General features: G+C 41.3%; 1 protein-coding gene across 2 annotated transcripts in view; it reads right to left on the minus strand.

Annotated features, from left to right (window-relative positions):
• Positions 1 to 4,165: 4,165 nt before the first annotated feature.
• Positions 4,166 to 20,539, minus strand: part of LOC119783772 (DEP domain-containing mTOR-interacting protein-like) — a 36,150-nt gene continuing 19,776 nt past the window's right edge. For both annotated transcript variants that reach the window (XM_038285429.1, XM_038285428.1), the window contains exons 6-10: positions 13,138 to 13,320; positions 12,198 to 12,335; positions 10,218 to 10,288; positions 9,847 to 9,951; positions 4,166 to 4,526 (exon numbers count right to left, since the gene is read on the minus strand). In XM_038285429.1, coding sequence (XP_038141357.1) covers positions 4,398 to 4,526; positions 9,847 to 9,951; positions 10,218 to 10,288; positions 12,198 to 12,335; positions 13,138 to 13,320 — 626 coding nt within the window. In that variant the 3' untranslated portion in view covers positions 4,166 to 4,397. The remainder of the gene's footprint in view (positions 4,527 to 9,846; positions 9,952 to 10,217; positions 10,289 to 12,197; positions 12,336 to 13,137; positions 13,321 to 20,539) is intronic.

Raw genomic sequence — 20,539 nt, forward strand, 5'->3', positions numbered from 1 at the left:
AAACTGTAGTTTTATTATTATGTTTTAATCACTTTAATGTGAATAACATAAAATGGTCAAATTACTGTCTTAAACCAAAGAAAAGGCACAAGAAATAATAATGAGACAATCTCTTATTCATTCTTTTTTATTAAACACTTAATCCTTTCTGTACATTAAAACCATGTAATGAAACAGTCTGGAGCTCTAAGCTTATTTTGTCTGGAAACATTTTTCTTCTGGTATCAGAAGATCACGAACACAAGTGTCTCGCCATAGAAACAAGACTCCCTTTATTGAGAAGTTAACGCTGACAACTAAAACTAATAACAATTACGATGTGAAAGACAGTAAGTTGGTTTCAATCACATTGCTGTTATAAAGGAAGAACATAAAATGAGCCTTTCTCACACAGCAGGTTCAGTGCATGTAAAGGTGCACCCTTGTTGTTTATTTATAGGTAATAAGAATCTATGTTGAATTAAGAATCGGGGAAAAAATAAAAAGATTTTCATCCAGTCAGACTTGGTCTAATACTTTTTGCACGGAAGGCAAAAAAATATCATTTCAAGTAAGAAGAATGAAAATAGTGTCTAAATGTGCACATTTTAGAGGCTTACAGCTGTGAATGCAGCAATACATTATTTAATAAAAATGCTAAGGTTGATGAATATAAATAGTCAGTTTTTCAAATTTTTGTGTTAACAAAAAATTGATTTTTCTTCATGTACTTCACACAAATGCTCTACTTTATTCTGTTCTCACACTGAATCTTATAAAATATATTGAATGTTGCAGTTTATTTGAACAAACTGGAGCAGGAACTGTGGCATTTTGTGCATTTCTGCTGTGTGACAAAGGCCAGTGATTGTCAGTGGAAATTAAAATGCATTAAATTGAGAAATAAGGTGATAACCAACCATAATAGGCAGCTGAATAATGTCTTAAGGCAAAAAGTTCTAGATGAAACAGTAATAGAAGCTGCTTTAAGTCAACACTGCATCAAAATTTCCCCTAAAACCCTCATCAAACATTAAAGCACTGCATGTTTCTATTTCCTGAAAACCCAGCAACGATTGGCATCGCCTTTTGTCCCCTTTGCAAGCACTCCGTACCAAAATCTAACAAACCTGGTCCAACGTATTTTCAAGAGCCTTTTACCAGATTACTTTATATAAAAAATAAAAACATACTCTTGCTGTATTTAGATGTTAAACAACACAGACTAGTGCTATCTCTGCAACAGGCAAACCAAAATCCTTTGTCAGTTTGCTCTCTGGTTGAAGAGAAATGGTTATCCATTTTCCTCAATGTTCATTGGCTGTCTGGAAAGACTTAATCGTTAATTCGATACAAAATTAATGAGCTAAAGAACATCAAACACTGAAACAATGAGTTGTGAAAAAGAGCTTTGGATTCAAACATAGAGCTACATATGAACATATTTACAGCATCAACCTCTTCCTAACAGAAACATCTAAAGAGCAAACAACAAAACAGATACGTTTGAAGGCAGTTCAGACAATAATTGCACAGTTTAGTGATAGTAGAGGCCTTAAAATCAGACTTACCGGTATCTGAAATATTAGGTCATAATGTTTTAAAGTCATAGTCTAAGTATCCAATTATACAGGCAGTGTGGTTAAGGTTAAGCAAACATTTAAACAGGTGTTACCAGAGATTATCGCTATACTGCATGAACTATGAGAAACACTTAGCTACACTTGACGTCTTATTTAGTAAATATTATCATATTATGTTACCATTGGCATCTAAACACATTTTGGCACAGTCTAAATACATCCAGTAAAATGTTGATGCTGTGGAGGCTGAAAGGATCCTGATGCCACTACAGCCCAAAGAGGCTTCCCTGTTAAAGTCCTTTCAAGTAACCTAAGAAAACTTCTGGGTGTTTCTTAACTAGAGAAAGATTGAAGAAATATTTAGAAGAAGTGTTCTAAAGTTGAACAGGAAGCATATTGGTAAGATAAAGTCTCTTTAGTTCTGGTGCAATCCTAAATCACATTACAATCATCTTCAACAGGTGAACATATGGTGTAAATACAAATGCCATTATTATTATTATTATCTTGCAATACTTTCTAAAAGTTTTTTTGTAAAAACCCATAACATCAATATGTTTTATTGAGATTTTATGCGATAAACCGCCTCATAAAAGCATGAAAAGAACAGCAAAGACTCCCGTTCATAAGAAAGCAAACAGGTTTGTGGTAACTCTGGAGGAGCTGCAGAGATCCACATGTGAGGTGAGGTAATCTATTGACAGGATAACTGTTAATCAGGGACCCACAAATCTGGACTGTACTGTATGTACAAGCGACAGAACAAACATTTTGGAAAGGGTAATAATCATATGAAAGTGGAATCCAACTGTTTTACCTAAATGGAAAAATAAATATATGAAAAAAAAGATAAAACGACGGTAACACCATGGTGTGGAGGTGTTTTTCTTCAGCAGATGGGTGGAAAACTTTTAGACTTCTTTAAAAGCTGGTTTGAGTTAAAAATGGGGCAACACAGGAAGACAACCTTTTAGAAGCTACAAAAGACTTAAGACTGAACTGGAGGTTTACCTTCCAGCGAGGTGAACCTAAACACAGACCGAGCTAAAATTGTATGGCTTAGATTAAGGTATGGTACTAAATTAGAATTACCAGATTCTAATCCAGTTGGCAGTCTTTGGAAGCTGCTGTTTATAGATGGTTCCAATTAAATATGTCTGAGCTTGATTGGCTGACAAATTGAAAATTGGGCCAAACATCTCTTTGCCAGATAAGAAAAGCTGGTAGAAAGACAGACTGTAGGACTTGCAGCTCTTACTGTAGCACAGGTCCAACAATGTTTTGACTGAATAGTGCTGCAAGAAAACGCTTTTTACATTTTCTTTTTAAAAAAAAATTAAACCACATATTCTTTTCACTTTACAACTGTGCAATACTGTGATGGTCTATCACATTAAATCCCTAAAATGTATAAAACGCAGGTTTCAGATGTAAAAATACTTAAGTAAGGAACTATTTAACCAACACTCTTCAGGGTTATGAATCTGCACTTATACTTCTTAATCGAATCATTCAAGGTTTTATTACTTTTACTAGTAATAAAAGATCAAACTATCATGTTTTAGGATTCATTGAATTATTTTTTGTTTATAGAAAGCTTAGCATATAAAGGACAAATGTTAGAAATTATTTGGTCAAATAAGATTTTTTGGTGTAGTAAATAAACACAATAGGGGTTTATGTTTGTTTTGGTAATTCAAACAGTACTAATAAATCCTAAATAAACATGTATATAAACATAGGCTCTCAGGGGCAACCAACAATAACCTGATGGAGCTGTGCTATTCAAATCAAATAAATGTTATGAATAAAATTTGAGTAGTTAACTTGGTGGGTAGTAGATCTAATAAACAACACTTGTGAAAACAACCTGCTGTTTCTAAGCTGATGTAAAGAAATGTAAGCCAGCCTCTGCAGAACCTCAGTCTCTACTCTAGATTTTGACACAGCAAAAGCAGGCATTTAACTAATATATCATTTAAAATTATGTTTCTTTAAAAATAACATATGCACAAATAAACCCTAGAAACAAAAACCAACAGGTGGCAGGTAGAATGTGCTTTTTCTGTAATTTTCAGTAGAGGGCAGTGTTGAACAGCAGGATATGTCTGCAGCTGAAGTCTAGCAGGGGTAAAGGTTAAACTGCAAAAACAATCTGAAATTAAGTAAAAATTTCTTAAATCAAGTGTATTTACACTTAATTTGAGTAGGTAAATAAGATAGTTTGCCAATGGGATAAGTATTTTTACACTTAAAATAAGATAATTAGATAATATGCACTTGAAATAAGACAATGCAATTGATTTTTCTTATTTCAAATGTAAATTGTCTTGTTCCACTGGCAAAGTCTCTCATTTATCTCCTCAAATCAGGATAAAATGCACTTATTTTAAGAAAAAATGACTTATTTAGATTTACATTTTTTGCAGTGTATGGAGGATATTCTTGAAAAGTTTATTCCCATTTAAACTTCTACTCTGTTTCCCTTATGATTGTTTATAACCACGCTGCGATGAAAGGCTTTGTATGAAGACCTGTAACATTCAAATTCTGTCAGAACCAGAAATAAAAAACAGAAATTCAGTTTCTTCATTTGTTTTTCCTTTTTTTTTCTCCCAACTTTATATCTGGAACAGACCTTTGAGTTTGGTGAACAGGGTTCCTACAGTTTCCCTTCTTAAGATATAATAGGTATCTGTAGGTTGAACTGTTTATTAAAATCACCATCCAAGCAGAACTTTGTTGCAACTTATCCCCGTTTGGTTTGGAGAAGTTTGATGTTCTCGTCTAATTCCTCTGCTTTAGTTTCATACAGGTTTGTTTCGGCAGCACTCGTCAGACCTGCTCCTCTTCCATCACCTCCATGACGATGGTCCTAGGGCCGGTGAGGATCAGGTTGCTGACGGTCCGGTAGTCGTGGGAGAGGACGTTTAGGCCGTTCACAGATACCACAAACTGACACACCTGGAGGTGGATGAAGAGACACTTAAAGCAGGTTTTAGGTTATGGTTCATTTAAAATGACAATGAGGTAAACTAATATAGGACTCATATCATGAGAACATTTTTAACAGTAGTGACCAAATTATGCTTTAGAGAGGGAAGACATAAGCCTACAAAAAAGGCTGTGGTGATAACGCTTTGCTGGAGAAAATGGAGGGTTAGTTTCATTCTCTCAGATTATTAGATCATATTCTAGCCTGTAGCATTTATTTTTGTTTACGGTTTTGTGTAAAAACATGTGTTATTAGTCAGTGCAGCCAGTGAAAGCATCCTACATTTAGATGACATCATCAGAGTAATCCTTAGCGACACAACACTTCTTTTAAAGCCACAGAGATCTTGTTGCATGGATAGTAACCAGCGGAGCATCGAGCAGAGCAAACCTTTCAGTGAGCAGGCATATAGAGTCATTACTGTTATCAGCAATGAAGTTCTAAGAACATGACAGACACACCCAAACCACGCTGCTTATACCTGGGACTTATCATGATATTACCAAAGCTCCAACAAAGCAGTGACTGATAGCAAGATGACTTCATGCGTTTAAAAAAACAGCTTAGATAATGCTCTGTGTTTGTAAGTATAGCTTTAAAACATATAAATATCAATTACATACAAAGAGAGAGATAAAAACCTTGTTATGTCCTCCTGGATAAAAGCGGAGCCTTAAGCTACACTGCTGACAGTCTGAAATGTCTGAGAAGCTTTTAACACATAAACAGACAAATCACACCTTTCTATGGACCGTAAGCTTTCTCCCTGTGATAGATCTTATACACTGGATGTGTGTGATTATTTTTCCTTCTGTGTGAGTCTGTAACTGATTTATATTTCAAATATTTGGTTGTCAAAACGGAAACAAATGTCTCCAAATGGATGCATGAATTATCTTAAGTTGTGCAAAACCTCAGGTCTAAGACTCTTCTAGTAGGGCAATGGCACGGAATGACCAGTATACCTGAGAGGGAAGAAAGCGTATTGGTGCTGGGTTTTTCCTCAAGGTTCAGTTGGCCTATGAAAACATATTAAAGAAAACTACTTTCTTGTTTCTCCTGAATTAATGCCGAAAAGAAACCACTCAGAGGACACAGGAAGATGATATCTCAGTGCAGGCGCTGGTTCACCTACTTGGTCCAGCTGCCTTTTTGAGCCTGGATGGTTCGCTTAGCATTTTTAAGCAGCTTTAAAAAACAAAAAAAAAAAAAAAACAGCCAAAAATGGATGAAAAACTGCATCCTATGAAGCATGCTAAAACAGTCTCTTCTACTGCTGTTTCCTCCCAACCTGTTTAACTATCTCTATACACATTCCTCTTGGACTCTCCCCCTGCTGATTTTTTTTTTTTTTTTTCCCAAGCTCTGGGATTATTAGCGTTGGCAGGGGCCCAGCTTGACTTTGCAGCTCATTGTAGCAACAGTTAAAAATCAGTTTTACACGTTAAAGGAAAAGCTAACCATTCACAACAGAGCTAATCAGGGCATAGAGGAACTGAGAAAAAAGAGTCCGTGAGCAAAAATAAATAAATGCTCCCCTACAAACTTAGTTACTGGAGAGGAAGGAAGTTTAGACCAGTTTTAATTTTATTTTGGGCCAAAACTTCAGCATGTAGACAGATAAAATGAAGGGATATCTGTGACTCCACAGATGGATGTTATATCAAGTTTCAGTTCTTAAGACTGTTGTGTTTTTTTAACCTGGTATGTAAACTAAAGTGCACAAGCTGTGTTTTTTACTGAGAGATACAAAAGCAAACCTCTGCGGGTAGGGGGGATTTTGCAGAGGTTTCCTGGAAACCTTGAAGTGACAACAGGAATCCAGGGGAGTCTCAACAAGAGTGTTTACCAAAATGTCAAACTCTAACCTTAGCAGGCAGCCAGATCCATGTTGTCCTCGCAATCCAGTTTAAGAAAGACAATCTGTATTTGATGTGACAGTTATTACATCGGGGTTAAAATGTTTTCACATTTTGCACTAAAATGACTGCAGCAGTCTTGCACACATTTACTAGCAGGGTGTACCGTTCAGTACACGCTGAAATACCTGATGAAGCAGACTGACATGACTTGGAAGACCCAGTGGTGGGTGATTAACCTGACATAAGAAAATCCTGTTAATGATTTTACAACCTGCAGCCATAGATCAGTTCTTTCTATTAACCTCCTTCCTAAGCTGTAATGCCATCACTTTACAAGTTTCAAAAATCCTTCCCTGAATTGGACAAATCATTACACATCACTGAGCTTGCGGTGCAAGCAAATAAACCTTTGGGGCTGTTGCACACAAGCAGAGTTATCTGTCAGTGTAGATGGAGTGGAGAGATTTACTTCTTATGGTCTGATCTTATGAGACAGATTGTATGGAAGCTAATTTCTGCCACACATAAAAGAACAAAATGGGATAGTCAACATGATAAATGCTATTTTAAATCAATATGCTAACTTTCAAAGTCAGTGCTCTAAGATAAAACACAATTGTTTACTCAAAATAATAACGCTTACTTCAAGTTATGAGAATTTCAAGTAAACATTTATCTTTAAGTTATGAGGATTTTAAGGACACACTTATCTGGTAAAAAATTCGAGATTAAAAGTCAAGACTACATGTTTTAAAGCCAATATCTTTAAAAATGTTGACTTTATAAGTAAAAATATTGATGCCAAAAAAACCTTATTTATAATACTAGACTAAAAGTCAGGATATCCAGTTTCATAATAATCAGTAATTAAGTAATAAATCTGAATTATGAAGTTGTATTTTTGAAATCTTAAACTGTCATTATGGGTTTAAAAGCTAAACAATAACATGCAATATTAGTCTTCCATTTCAAAAGGAAGGTTCAAAATTTACAATTCACAACTATGAGACTCAAAAGCAGAGTCATGATAATGAATCAAGATTATAAATTAAAGAGAAAACTCTTATTAACCTTGATTTACCAATTCAAAATTAGGACTTTGCATTTAAAGTCAAAAAACAGGACACTGCTCCTTTAAAGTGGCAGGACTTCACTTTTATAGAACTGCTATAGACTCACAAGGACTTTTCTAAAATCAGCAGTGAGGAAACACATTAGAAACAACACAGATAATATTTCCATGGTAATAACATAGTAATAACATCACTAAAGGAGAACTAATAGCTTCCTCTTTCCGTGGAGGGACTAAAACTTCACCTTCAACTTAATGTTTCTCAAATGATCCAATTAAAAATGTTTTTGCCAATGTTTTTTTTCTTCTCTTTTTTTAAACGTTGAGTCTAAAACTCCATATGCGAAATCCCCAGAATTCTTTGCTACAGCCCCTGTTGACCTATTTTCATTTCCAGTCAAAGCAGCAGAGCTAATATTACCCTGTTTAAATCTCTTTTCTTTTTTGTTTTTTTTTCCCTTTTGACAACACAAATCTCTAACCACTGTCCTTGCGATGTTCCCTTTGTGGAATGAGGCCACAGAAACTGTTCCTTTTTTTTTTCGACTGCTGTCCAACTTCTTCCAAAACATTATTTCTAAAACAATAAAATCCCCCATCTTTACACTAATGTTTCAATCTTTAAAATTAAGGCAAAATGTCTCTCCACTAAGTATTGTTAAGCTTTAATGGGTGGATTTTACAAACAAATGTTTGAGGTTAATCTTAGACTCAGAGATATTTTTCTCTTTAAAGTGAAACCATAACGTTGCTAAATGTCAGGTAATCATCCATGCAGAAAGATGATAAATGCAGATTCTAATGCATACCTATTGACCAGGGCAGGTTCTAGACAAAGGTACATGTAGGGGCATACAGAAATGTGAAGGGGGCACCTTCATCCATACACATTATGCATTATAAACCTTATCCATAACTGTTGACTTGTGTTTACTTCATGGGGTTGAAATAATAGATAAAAGCTTAAACTTTAAAAAAGTTACATTCTGAATTCAGAAGATGTGCATTAGTGTCAGTTTATGGAGCAATCTTGACAGTGAGAGAAAACAGTTTAAACCTTTTTCTGCATTTAAATTACATTTGAAAATGATGATGAATCAGTACACCATTGCCTAAGCTCATGATTAATTGTTTATCTTTTTATTTACTTTTTTGTGTTTTTAAATCTTCTATGCAACAGTCCTCTGAGGTTGGGAGCCAATTTTCTATTTACGTGAATATGGGGAGAATAAAAGGTTTTACTTTTTTATGCTCCTTTTCATTTATGATTTCTCGTAAATGTTACATGAGATATTTATATTTATGACCGAGTGAATGAAATAAATAAATACGCCACATCCAACTTCACAAAAATGGACTGCACTTTCTCAGGCCTCTACCCTAAAACAAGCCTAGTTTGGCTGCCCTGCCTAAAGTAAAACTCCTGCTAGTATAGCTCCTATGGCCACTGAGGCATGCAAATCCTTATTTCAAAGAGAAATTAACGAATAATAAAGTAGGACAATAAGATATTCTTTATCTAAGATTGAACAACCAACACACTATTTATCTTATTGGATGGACATCATGCATTTCAAACTAATTAAGCCTAATAACAACAGAAAATTGATATCAATAGTAAAAAAAAACACAAAAACACTTTCTCAAACCGGAATAACAAACAGTAACTTTTCTTTTTGTTTGTTTTGTTTCTTTTAAAGTTTTTTGTAATATTTTTTGTTTTTGTTGTGCTGCCATTCAGTTCAATTTCAGTTGGACAAAACTGGCAGAGATGGTGTTAGGGTTATTATGGTTGATCCTGTCTCTGTACATATGTGATTAAAGTTTCCACTAACACGCTCACATTTGGAAAGGAACAACAAACCATTGATATGACAGAGAGATGTCATATTTGCTTCTGTTTTTATAGTTAACTATTTAAAAAGTCTCAAAATATGAATATCTGTTAAGAATTTCATGGGACTTTTCTGCTTCCTCAAAGTTACCACCTAGTGAGGAAGAACTCTGACATTGTTTGCTCTTCAGGCTCATTTGCATACTGAATGTTGATTGGTCGTTTCTTTAAAGGAAGGGTTTAGGCTCTCAGCTGAGTGAGATGACAGCCTGACAAGAACTTCACTAAAATATACAGTTATTTTTGGCAGGTTTGATTAGATGGGACATTACCCCCTCGTGTCTTAGCATATAACCAGCCTTGCTGTCCACCATCATATCATGACCATTCACAGACCAAAAGTTCTTTTTTTCATTTAGCATGTTTTCCCTTAGAAATCCCCCTCCTCCTGACTTGACCACATATCCATCAAAACATTGTTTGCAATAAATAACAGTGCTCAGTTTCCCACCAGCTGTTACCTTTATGCCAACAGCAGCAGCAGGTCCACCAGGATCCACCGCCTGGATATGACAGGGTCTGCTTCCTCTCACCACAAATCCCCAGCCCACAGCATCACCCACAATCTGCGAAGCAAAACCAAAACAAAGGGTGAAAAAAGGATATTTAACTGTTTTTGATCATGAGCGATGTATAAAGAATCTTAATTATCACATAAGCAGGAACTTTATCTGCTCATAACTAAATATTAACAATGAATGTTTGTATTTTTCAGGAATGTTTATAACGGTTTTTGTGTAAATGGGCCCTTCATACATTCAAGGCAAAAAGGCTCGAATTTGAATGCATTATAATATTATGTGAAGCTGTGTGAGTGTTTGTGTGATCATACAGTGAACGTCTTCTTAATAAAAGGCCCTCCTGGTGTCAGAAGCTCCTCTGGAGTCACGTGCCTTTTCACAACTGTTAACAAAGACATATCGATACAAAGCAGTGTCAGACAGAGCTAAACACCTCAACATGATAGATGCATGGTTAATAACCGTTTCCTGCAAGCTGTAGCATTGTGAATATGGACTGAACATGTAATTCATCTGTTTGAAAACATGTATGTTTGCCTGAGGGTAGAAAATGTGAGAAAAGGTCACATGCTGACACAAGCCTCAGACATGCTACTTCCTGCTCCTTTAACTTCCCCCAAATTGTTCCACACATCTCCATAACTTTACATGGAACAACTTCTTGTATGAAAATCATTCCTAGACACTAAACAGAGAGGGTAACATTAAAAGATATGTTTTGATGCTTGGAGGCTTTTAGACAAGTTACTGTATTTATTGATACCAATCATTTAAATAAAATTAAATCACTGAATGCTGAGTATTATTTCATTCTATTGTTTTTTGTTGAATCACAGTTAAATGCGCAAAACAATTGATCAAAATTATGGTGCATATCTCCAGCAGTCTATGGTGGAAAGGAGGGGAACACCCTGGACAGGTCAGGTTTTAGACCCACCAGCTAACCTAATTGTCATCTTTTAGGATCGCAGGAGGAAGCTGGAATACCCAGAGAGAACCCATGCCTGTACAGGGAGATCATAACAACTCCAAACAGAAAGACTGGGAATCAAACCCAAGACCCTCATACTACAAGGCAAAAGTGCTCCACACTGCACCGCACGGCTTTTATTTTCTGTTCAAGTTATAGTACAGAGCTAAAGTATTCACACCTAAGACTTTTCTAACTGTTAGTCACATTAAAACTAAAAGCAACAATGTAGTTTTTCAATAATTTATGTGAAAGTCTAACACAAAGCAATGTATGATTCAGAAGGATCTGAAAGGTGTGGCGTGCCCCTTTATTATGACACCCCTGAATAAATTCCAAGGCATCCAAATACCTCCAGAAAGTAGAGTTTTGTGTGAGTTTAGCAGCATAAATACAACACACAGCAGACAGGTCTGAGATGAAGTTGAGGCTCAGTTTAATGAGCAAGATCATGAAATCTAGCAGCCAAGCTGACCGTGGGAACTCTAGAGGAGGTGCAGAAGTCCAAAGCTTACGTAAGAGAATCTGTTGATAGGCACAACTATTAGTTGTGTCCTCCTTGCATACCAGTCTTAGAAGCTTTGTTGGGTTTAAAAAAATAATATTTGATTTGATTTACACAACAGAATGACATGAAAATATGAAAACATGTTTTTAGATCTACTTTTCTTATGAGTTTCGAAATTGTTTTACAATTACAATTATTATTTTAATTTTTTTTTACATCAAATAATATCCTACGGAGAAAAATCTGGTTCATCTTTATTAAATGTTTTATAGTTGACCTTATTTTAAAGGCAAATACACAAATAAACATTTGGTTGTATAAAATGGAAACAGATTTCCTATAGCAGATATTGAACAAAGATAATACGTTTTTTTGTACGTTTGTTTTTTAATAAGGTCACAATCTGTCAACAAAGCTTCAATATTTGCGGCTCTTAGCAACTTTAATGAGTCAGACTCAAGGCAAAACACGCTGTTTGGATTTTATTGGTTGCAGACCCCTGGCCTACAGCCTTGGATGAGACGCAGCAAATACAAGAGAAAAGGTGCTCTGGTTATATAAGACCAGAACTGCATCTTTAATGCTGTGTTGTTGAAATGTTGGAGGGACATTTTTTGTCTCATTTTACTGTTTTTTTTTTATGTATTGTTTAATTCTTACAAACAGAAAAATACTTTAGTTAGATTTTCTATTTGATTTAAAAGCAGAGAAGAAACTGTAAACTGTATAAGTACAATCCCCTGGTTGGGACAGAATATAACAAACGACAACAGATTAAATATTGGGCTGGACGGTGGCTCTATGTCTTCCTACCAGATTTGGGGTTGCAGAGAACTGGCGGGCTGCTGCTGAGTGTCGGACTGCTGCTGTAGTATCCACTGCTGCCACAGCTGCTGCTCATGCTGCTTCGGCGAATCCCAACAGCCACCTTGATCTCTTTAGTGGGACTCACTAACACAGAAAAACTCCAACTTATTTTAAATGTCAGAGTTATAAGGAATGAAAACATGAAGCAAACAATGCACACATATAACTTTGCTTGTCACATGCAGCAACATAAAAAAAAAATATCAAAATAAAATCAAGGGGCAATCCACAAATCTGGAATTTAGAAAAAAAACAAATAATCAAAACAACCAAATCCAAAGTCTGTTTCTTAACAACCTATATTACCCTTTAATTACATCACGTTGTGAAAAGGTTAAGGTGACTCCAATGAATATGTCAAACTGACATCCCGTCTTCAAACTTTCACAGCTTTTGCAATTTACTAAAACACTATTAAATAGAAAAGATAAAAGAAGAACTCCTTGGTCACAGACCATATCATACAATACAGGACGGAAAATCCAAATAAATATCCCTACAAATTATACCTTAAAATGTAGGGGTTAAAGTCAGTTTACTGTGTTATACTACATAGCAACACAAACAGGACTCCTCTGTTATCTTCATAAAACCATGGACACCAGAATTTGTGAGTGGGAGTGTGCCTCTGTTCTGGTATCTGAGTCAACAGGAGATAAGCCAAATTAGGTAAATATGTCACTGTTTACAACAGAGATAGGAGTAATTTCCAACCTTTATAGCTTGATTACTGCTTTAATATGGACATAAACAAACTTCTTCCTCATTTATAGCTTCCCAGCAAAGGTGTTGACATCTCTATGTCAACAGATCCTCCTGGAGAAGTGGTAAAACAGGTATGGGTGATACTCGGTGGGACGTGCAAAGACTTGAAATCTGCCGGTACCTGAGAGGAAGCTGGTGTTGCCTCCATCAGACTGCTGTTTACGGAGGCAGAAGGGGCTGTCGTGGCTCTCTGCGATGGTGCGGCTGCGTTCCTGGAGGAGCTCAATCAACCGCCGGCGACGGCGGAAGTTCATCCGGTACTGGTAGAGGAGAGGCCCGTCGACAAAGTGATGCTTGTTGGTCACTGAAAGAGGGAACAAGCGGACAAATGAGATGATAAGTTTAAAGAGTAAAAAGATGAATATCGAAGTAAGGAATACGTCCATGACATTTCTTTGCCCTGATCTTAATAGTTAAGTTTAAAAAGAAATATGATCAATGCAAGTCGATATCAGCACTCTAAGAAAAACACTATCAACCTCAGTTAGCTGAGCTTATCAGACAGGAGCAGCCGTTAGGAACATTCAGCACACACCCCGACACAAAGGGCTTGTCTCCTACATGCATCTGTCTTAATATTTAGGCTGCTACTTTTACTCAGTCAAAACCAGACTTGTCAGACTAATACAATAAACAAAACACTCATTTTTAGGCTTCTATGTAAAACCCTGTCAAGGTTGAATATTTAGACTCAACACTGTGCCCTGATGATACATTTGGAATTTTTTAGATCAACGTGAGCCCTTTAAAGCAAGGAGCAAACGACTGCCTTTTTCCTTTATGGTGAAATCAAGACAATAAACAGTATATTTGTACAAATCCTATGGTTTGTTTAATGACGGAACCTAAAAAAAGCAGCAACATGTTGAACTTTTATGCACAAGCCCCTGTAAAAATGTAAGCTATCACTAAAAACTTAAAAAAGCAAATAAAAAAACGTGCTCACCCCTTTGCATGGTGGGAAGAAAAATGTTTTGTCTTTGAGTGTTTCAAGATGATTATTTTACTATTGCTTAGATTTTACTCATTTCTTAAACATGCCTTATATTTTACGCATATAAAAAAAGACCAAAAACTATTTTATCAAGATAAAACGCAAAAACATACACCAAGCATCCATCCTGAGAGTGCTTAGATAGTGCCTTTTTTAGCCTAAATAGAATTACAGCACCAGGTGAGATGAGCAGACATAAACAGATGTGTGTGCCATCTGTAGGGACTATAAGAAAGCCAGAGGGAGACAATTGAAGCAGCTACTTCAACTCCACGACCCTGCAATCATTGATGTTAAAGCAGCATTTTGGCATGATCGAAGACCAATTTATATCAATTAAATAAACCGATCTACAGCTGAAACCACCCTAAAGCCTCCTACTAGAAAATAAAGGGACAAAAAAAATGTATCTACTCATAACGTCATTTGTAAATGGAATGTAGAGACAAAGAACAGCATTATTATCACTAGTTTCTAAATAATGTTTACTAACGCATCCAACACCACTGCAGTGATATCTGAATGCCTCCTCAGCCTTAGATCCCGCCACTTTGCTTTGCCTTGCGGCTGTGTTTGCTGTGGTCGGTGGGGGCGGGGTGGTTTCGTTGTGTTTTTGGGTGGGGGAGTCCGCCTGGGGGCTTGGTTGGTGCCGTCGGTTCGTCCTTGTCGGCCTTCCGGTGTTGTTTCTGTTGGGGCTGCTCGGGCCCCCGCATGCCGGCGGTGCGCTGCCGGGGGGATTCCTGTTCGGCGGGCTTGCCTGTCTCCTGGGAGGGCAGGCATGTTGACTTTTCTGGGGAGGAGCATCTGGGTGGAGGGGTCCTCGTGGTGTGGCGGTGGGTGTTGGGCACTGGCTTGTTTGCGGCCGTTCTTCTCCGGTGAGGGGGAGAATATTATAATTTTTTTGTTTTTGTTTTTGTTTGTTTTTTGTGTGGGAGGGGGTGTGTGGGCGGGGGGATCGGGGCTTGGAGTGGGGCTCGGGATTTGCGCTTAGCTGTGTTGTGTGGCTTTCTTCTTCTTCGGATTGGTGCTGTGGGACCGGTGTTGGGGGGAGTCGTTCGGGGGCCGGGGTCGGGGTGGGGGTGCTGGCGCCGGTGCCGGTGCCGGGGGTTTTTGGGCATTGCCCGGCCCTACTGCGGGGTGGGTCTGGGGTGGCTCCTTGGGCCTGGGATCCCTGGGGCGCATTGCCCTTGGGCGGGGTCCCCGGTGGGGGTTCGGGGGTTCGGGTTCTGTGGGGAGTGCTGCTTGGGTTCTGGGCCGGTGTACGCCTGGCTGTCTGTCCCTGCTGCCACGGCCTCTGGTGTGCCGGGGTGCCTCGGGGCCTGCTGGGCTGGGGGGGGGGCATGGACATTAACACCTATGGCAAGTGCTTACCCCCTCACGGGTTTGCACTCTGTAAGTGGGGGAAGGGGAGGGAGGGGGAGTAGGTATGATCTCGGCCTGGATGTCTTCTGTCGCTTGTGTGGTGAGTAGCTTGATTGTTATTGTAGGGGAGGGATTACATCTCCGGAGGGGGGGTGGGGGGTGGTGATAGAGGGAAGAAGATCTTTGAAGGGCTTTGGGTCTGGCTCCCTGTCTTGGTCCTGGTCCGTGCTGCCCCCTGGTGGGGCTTCGTCCGGGGTGGGGGCTCTGCGTGTTGCGCGTTGGCTGGCCGGCTGGGATTGTCCCTTCCCTTATTCATTTATTTATTTATTATTATTTTTTTTTTTCTTATCTTCCTTTTATATTTTTTTATTTATTTATTTATTTTTTTTTTTTAATTTTATTTATTTATCTACTTATTTATTTATTTATTTTTTTTATTATTATTATTTTTTTGGATGGACAGGACGGGGGGGGGGGTGGTGGAGTCGGCTCCGTGCCCGGCTGGCTGGTGGGTCCTGCTGCCGGTCCCGTGCCCCCGGGCTATGGTGGTGAAACTGGTGGGGCCCCCTTCTCTGGGGGGGCTCTCGGGGAACGGGGGTGCCTATTGGAGTCAGCGGGGGAGCTGGCTCCCTGGGAGTGCAGCAGGCACCCCAGTCCTTTGCTCCCCATCCCCGAAATCCTCCCTCTGCCTGCTCCATCACTCGGCCACACATGTAGGTTTTTGGGGAGGGGGTCGTTACTGGAGGGCCACACCTTCTGATGACGTCCCCCACCCCAATTTTATTTTGCATTTTAGACACTTCCATCTACATCATTTTCACAACACACATCTATGTAGGGCATTTTCGGGGGGTGGGGGTCAGGGCCACCGGGGGGGGGCTTATTTTATGGGCCTCACCACGGTCGGCCTCCTCCATCCCCTCTCGCATCTAGACATTGAGGGTTGAGGGTTGTCGAAGGGGGAGGGTGTGCTGGCACCGTCTATCTCCTGGAGGGGGGGTGGAGTGTGCCGGACACCCCCTCTTGGTACTCCCAGTTTTAATTGCATCTGAGAGCAACACGCAACAACACCACATTCGAGCGGGCGCAGTGAGGATCGAGGTCTTCTCACACCCCTGTTCTCCGGCTGCCGCCTGGAGTCTGGGGCCTGGAGGAAGAGCGGGCCACCTGGTCCGTGGTTTTGGCTGGGGCTGGCTGCGGGGCCTAGGTGGCCTGCTGGTGGCGGGGCTGTCACCTCTGCTCTCCCCAAAGAAGGTTGGATGGAGGGGCATGAAGTGCCTGGTTGAAGGTTTTTTTTTTTTTTTTTTTTTGTTCTTTTCGGGGGGGGGGGCGGTTCTGGTTGGGTGGCCGGCGCGGGATGGGTGGGCCCCGGTCCCGGGGGGGGCTCTTGCGGGGGGTGGTCCGGTCCGTGTGCGGGGTGGGGGGCCGGGCTTGAAGCAGGAAAGAGATGGGTTGGTGTGGCGGTGTCGCCGCTCCCCTCCCCTCACATCCGGATTTTAGGTTCACTTATGGGGTCATCCGATAGTCCCGGGACCGACCACCGGTGTCACCGGGTTTTTGGTCCTGGTATTATTGGATGTGAGTGTTATGTGTGAATGTGTGTCTGCGTTATTTTCTTTATTTATTATTATTATTATTTTATTCAATTTTTTTTTTTTTTTTTTTTTTTTTTTTTTTTTTTTTTTCCTGTGGTACGAGTGGGGGCACTAGGGAGGGAAGGCATGATTGAGATGGTGTGTTGTTGTTTTTTTTTTTTTCTTTCCCAGGTTGGGGTCTCAACCGCACCCTCTCCCAAATACATCTCAAGTCTCCGCTAAGTGCGGAGCCCATTCCCCCCGTCCTGCTCTCCCTCCGCTGGCTGGCGTCGGGGCTCACCGGTGCACTGGTGGAGCTGGGGGTGGATGCCCGGGGGACTGCTGGCTCATTCCTGGCGGCCTCTCCACTGGCCCCGGCCGGCCGGGGCTTTGCTGGGGCTCCTGTCTGGGGGTGGGGTGCCCTTGGGGCCTCGGATCCCTGGGGCCTGGGACTGGATCCGCTTCGGGGTGGGGCTGGGTGTTGTTCGGGGATTTTCGGGGTCGGTGCCGGTGCCTTCGCTACGATGCCGGTTCCTGGGCGGTGTTTCTTTCCTATGCCGGTTCTGTGGTATCGGTTCGGGGAGGGGGGGAGCTGCGCGGCATGGTGGGGTGCGGGTCTTGGGTCCTGTTTTGGGCTCCGGTTTTTCCGCTCGCACTTCTCCTCTTGCCTATTTATTTTAATTGTAATTATTAATTAATTTATTTATTTACCTATTTATTTGTTTTTGTTTTTTTTTTTTTTTTTTTTTTTTTTTCTCTTCCTCGGTGGGGGGGAGCAGTTGCGGGCGGGTCGGTGTCTGGTGTCCGCTGTCGCATTGTGGGGGCCCCTTTTTTTTTTTTTTTTTTTTTTTTTTCTCTTTTTTTCTTTGGGGGGTTTGGCATGTCTGTTTTCTCGGGGGGCAGGCGGGCCTGCTGGGTGGGGGTCCTGCTGGCGGCGCGCCGCTGGTGTGTGGGGGTCCGGGCGGCTCCGGCGGGGGTAGTGTTGGGGGGCCGGTCTGGGCGGGCTGGCTGCGCTGGCTGGGTATTCGGGTGGGTTTTCCCTCCTGGAGGCATGGCGGGGCTGCTCTGTTCCCACTGATCGCGGCGGGTGGGGCTGCGGGGCGGGTGGGGGCCTGGGGTGGCTATGACCGGCGCGTGGTGGGGGGCCGGGGCGGCGGAGCTGCTCTGGCCGCGTGTCGGGGCCTGGTGCGGGCTGCGGGGGGGGGTGGCGGACGTGGCTGGGCTGCTTTGGCATCGTCCGGTGGGGGGGGCGGCGCGGTTCGCTCCGCTCTGGCTTTGTGCTGCCCCTCGGGCTGCTGGGGGGGGGTGGTTGCGCCGGCTGCGGTCTGCTCCTCTTGCGGTTTTGCGCCGGGCGGCTTTTCTGCTCTCGGGCTGATTCTGTGCGCGGTGTGTTTCGTTGCGCGCTGTTGGCATCGGTCTTGGTGGGGTGGGGCTGCGCTTTTGGCCGGGGGGGCGTTTTGGGGGGGGTCCCGCGGCGCTCGTGGCCGGTTCGCGGCGGATGCGCATGGGCCCCGGCCGGGGGCGGGGCGGTCTTAGTGGTTTCCTGGGTGGTGCGGTCGCGGGGGGTGTGGCGGCCGGTCGCCGGGGCTGGGTGCGGGGGGGCGGGGCGGGGCGTGTTTCGGTGCTCTGTGGGGCTGGGGCGTTTCGGTCGGCGCCGTGGGGGGGCTGGTGTTCGGCGCCCGGCCCTACTTCGGGGTGGCCGGCTGCCGGCGGGGCCCGCGGACTCGTCCCCGCGGCTCCCCGGGGCGCCGGCATGGCGGTGGCTGGGGGGCTTCCTCGTGGCTGTCTCTCCTCCTGCCTTGGTGGGGTCTGATTTCCGGGGCTGGCCCCGCCTTGGTGCCTTCGCTTCTGGGGTCCCCTTGGGCGCCTGGGGCTTTGGGTCTCCCGGCGCTGGACTCAGTGCTCTGGGGGGTGTGCCTCTCCGGCTCTCCACAACCACTATTGAGCATTTTTTTCTATGGTTAAAACTTTACATGCACAAGTTCACCCTCACAAACAACTACAGGTGCTAGGCTTCAGGTACTTAGAGATTCACTTCCAAACAGAAACCCCACATTCATATCTTCAGGTAACACAGAGTACATGTCAGACTTAATAATATTACTTTAGTGATAGTTTCAAGGTGTTTGCTTTATTGTATATCTCGTACCATGTTTTTTGGTTGTGCTGTTCTTTTTTCTTTTTTTTTTTTTTTTTTTTTTTTTTTCTCCATCTCATTACAGGTGTTGAAGCAGACTGAAAATGTTTTGTCATTGTCTCCTTCCTATCTCCTCTTTCTTTCATCTTTTGTCCTGTTTTTTTCTTTTTCTTTTTCCTTCTTCTTCTTCTGTTTTTCTGCTCTACTTACATTGCAGTGTCCATATGAACTGTAAAACTCCCTGCATAATTATAATAAAGCAATTTATATACATGAAACAAGTGGAGCGGTATGGCAATTGCGATACCGCTACACTTGTGAAAGTAAAATCTGTTGGGCTCCTTTTGGCATCAAGACAATTATTCTTATTGCCACCTTGCCAGACAGGACACTGTAAAAAAAAAAAAAAAAAAAAAAAAAAAAAAAAAAAAAAAAAAAGATCCCGCCACAGTTAGCACATTGAAAAGAAACAGAGTTAAAACACAAAGATAGCAAATAATACACCAGCTGGACTTACTTAGCATTTTTTGCAAACAAACTGTCCTACTGGTGTATAAAATCAAAAAAAATATTATTCAAAGTGACTATGCGCCTTGAAAGAGTAGCTAATGAACACACCACTGTAGAATTAAGTTACTGATTACTCACATTATTCATTTATAACCATATATGAGTTGTATGAATTGTGTTGCACCACAGATTGTGAGTAATTTTGTTTTTTCTTTGTGTTTAACTGAATTAGAGGTTTGATTTTTTTCCCTGTATTTCAGTGTGAAATAATCCTGCTCCAACAAAAAAATAACTTCATTTGACGCTTTTAACAGATATTAACCAGGGATGATTCTGTATCTAGCATGTACATCGTGTACAACCACACTAAAGGTTTTAAGCAGATGTTTTAAATACAAGTAATAAAAGAATACAACTTTGTAAACAAAAAAAAAAAAAAAAGATCATAAATATATTATTTTAGACATACACTATATTGCCAAAAGTATTTGCTCACCCATCCAAATTATTGGAATCAGGTGTTCCAATCACTTCCATGGCCACAGGTGTATAAATTCAAGCACCTAGGCATGCAGACTGTTTTTACAAACATTTGTGAAAGAATGGGTCGCTCTCAGGAGCTCAGTGAATTCCAGCGTGGAACTGTGATAGGATGCCACCTGTGCAACAAATCCAGTCGTGAAATTTCCTCGCTCCTAAATATTCCACAGTCAACTGTCAGCTGTATTATAAGAAAATGGAAGTGTTTGGGAACGACAGCAACTCAGCCACGAAGTGGTAGGCCACGTAAACTGACGGAGCGGGGTCAGCGGATGCTGACGCGCATAGTGCGAAGAGGTCGCCAACTTTCTGCAGAGTCAATCACTACAGACCTCCAAACTTCATGTGGCCTTCAGATTAGCTCAAGAACAGTGCGCAGAGAGCTTCATGGAATGGGTTTCCATGG

The sequence above is a fragment of the Cyprinodon tularosa genome, unplaced genomic scaffold, assembly GCF_016077235.1.
Source record: "Cyprinodon tularosa strain WSP-4 unplaced genomic scaffold, ASM1607723v1 ctg210, whole genome shotgun sequence".
Taxonomy (NCBI): Eukaryota; Metazoa; Chordata; class Actinopteri; order Cyprinodontiformes; family Cyprinodontidae; genus Cyprinodon; species Cyprinodon tularosa.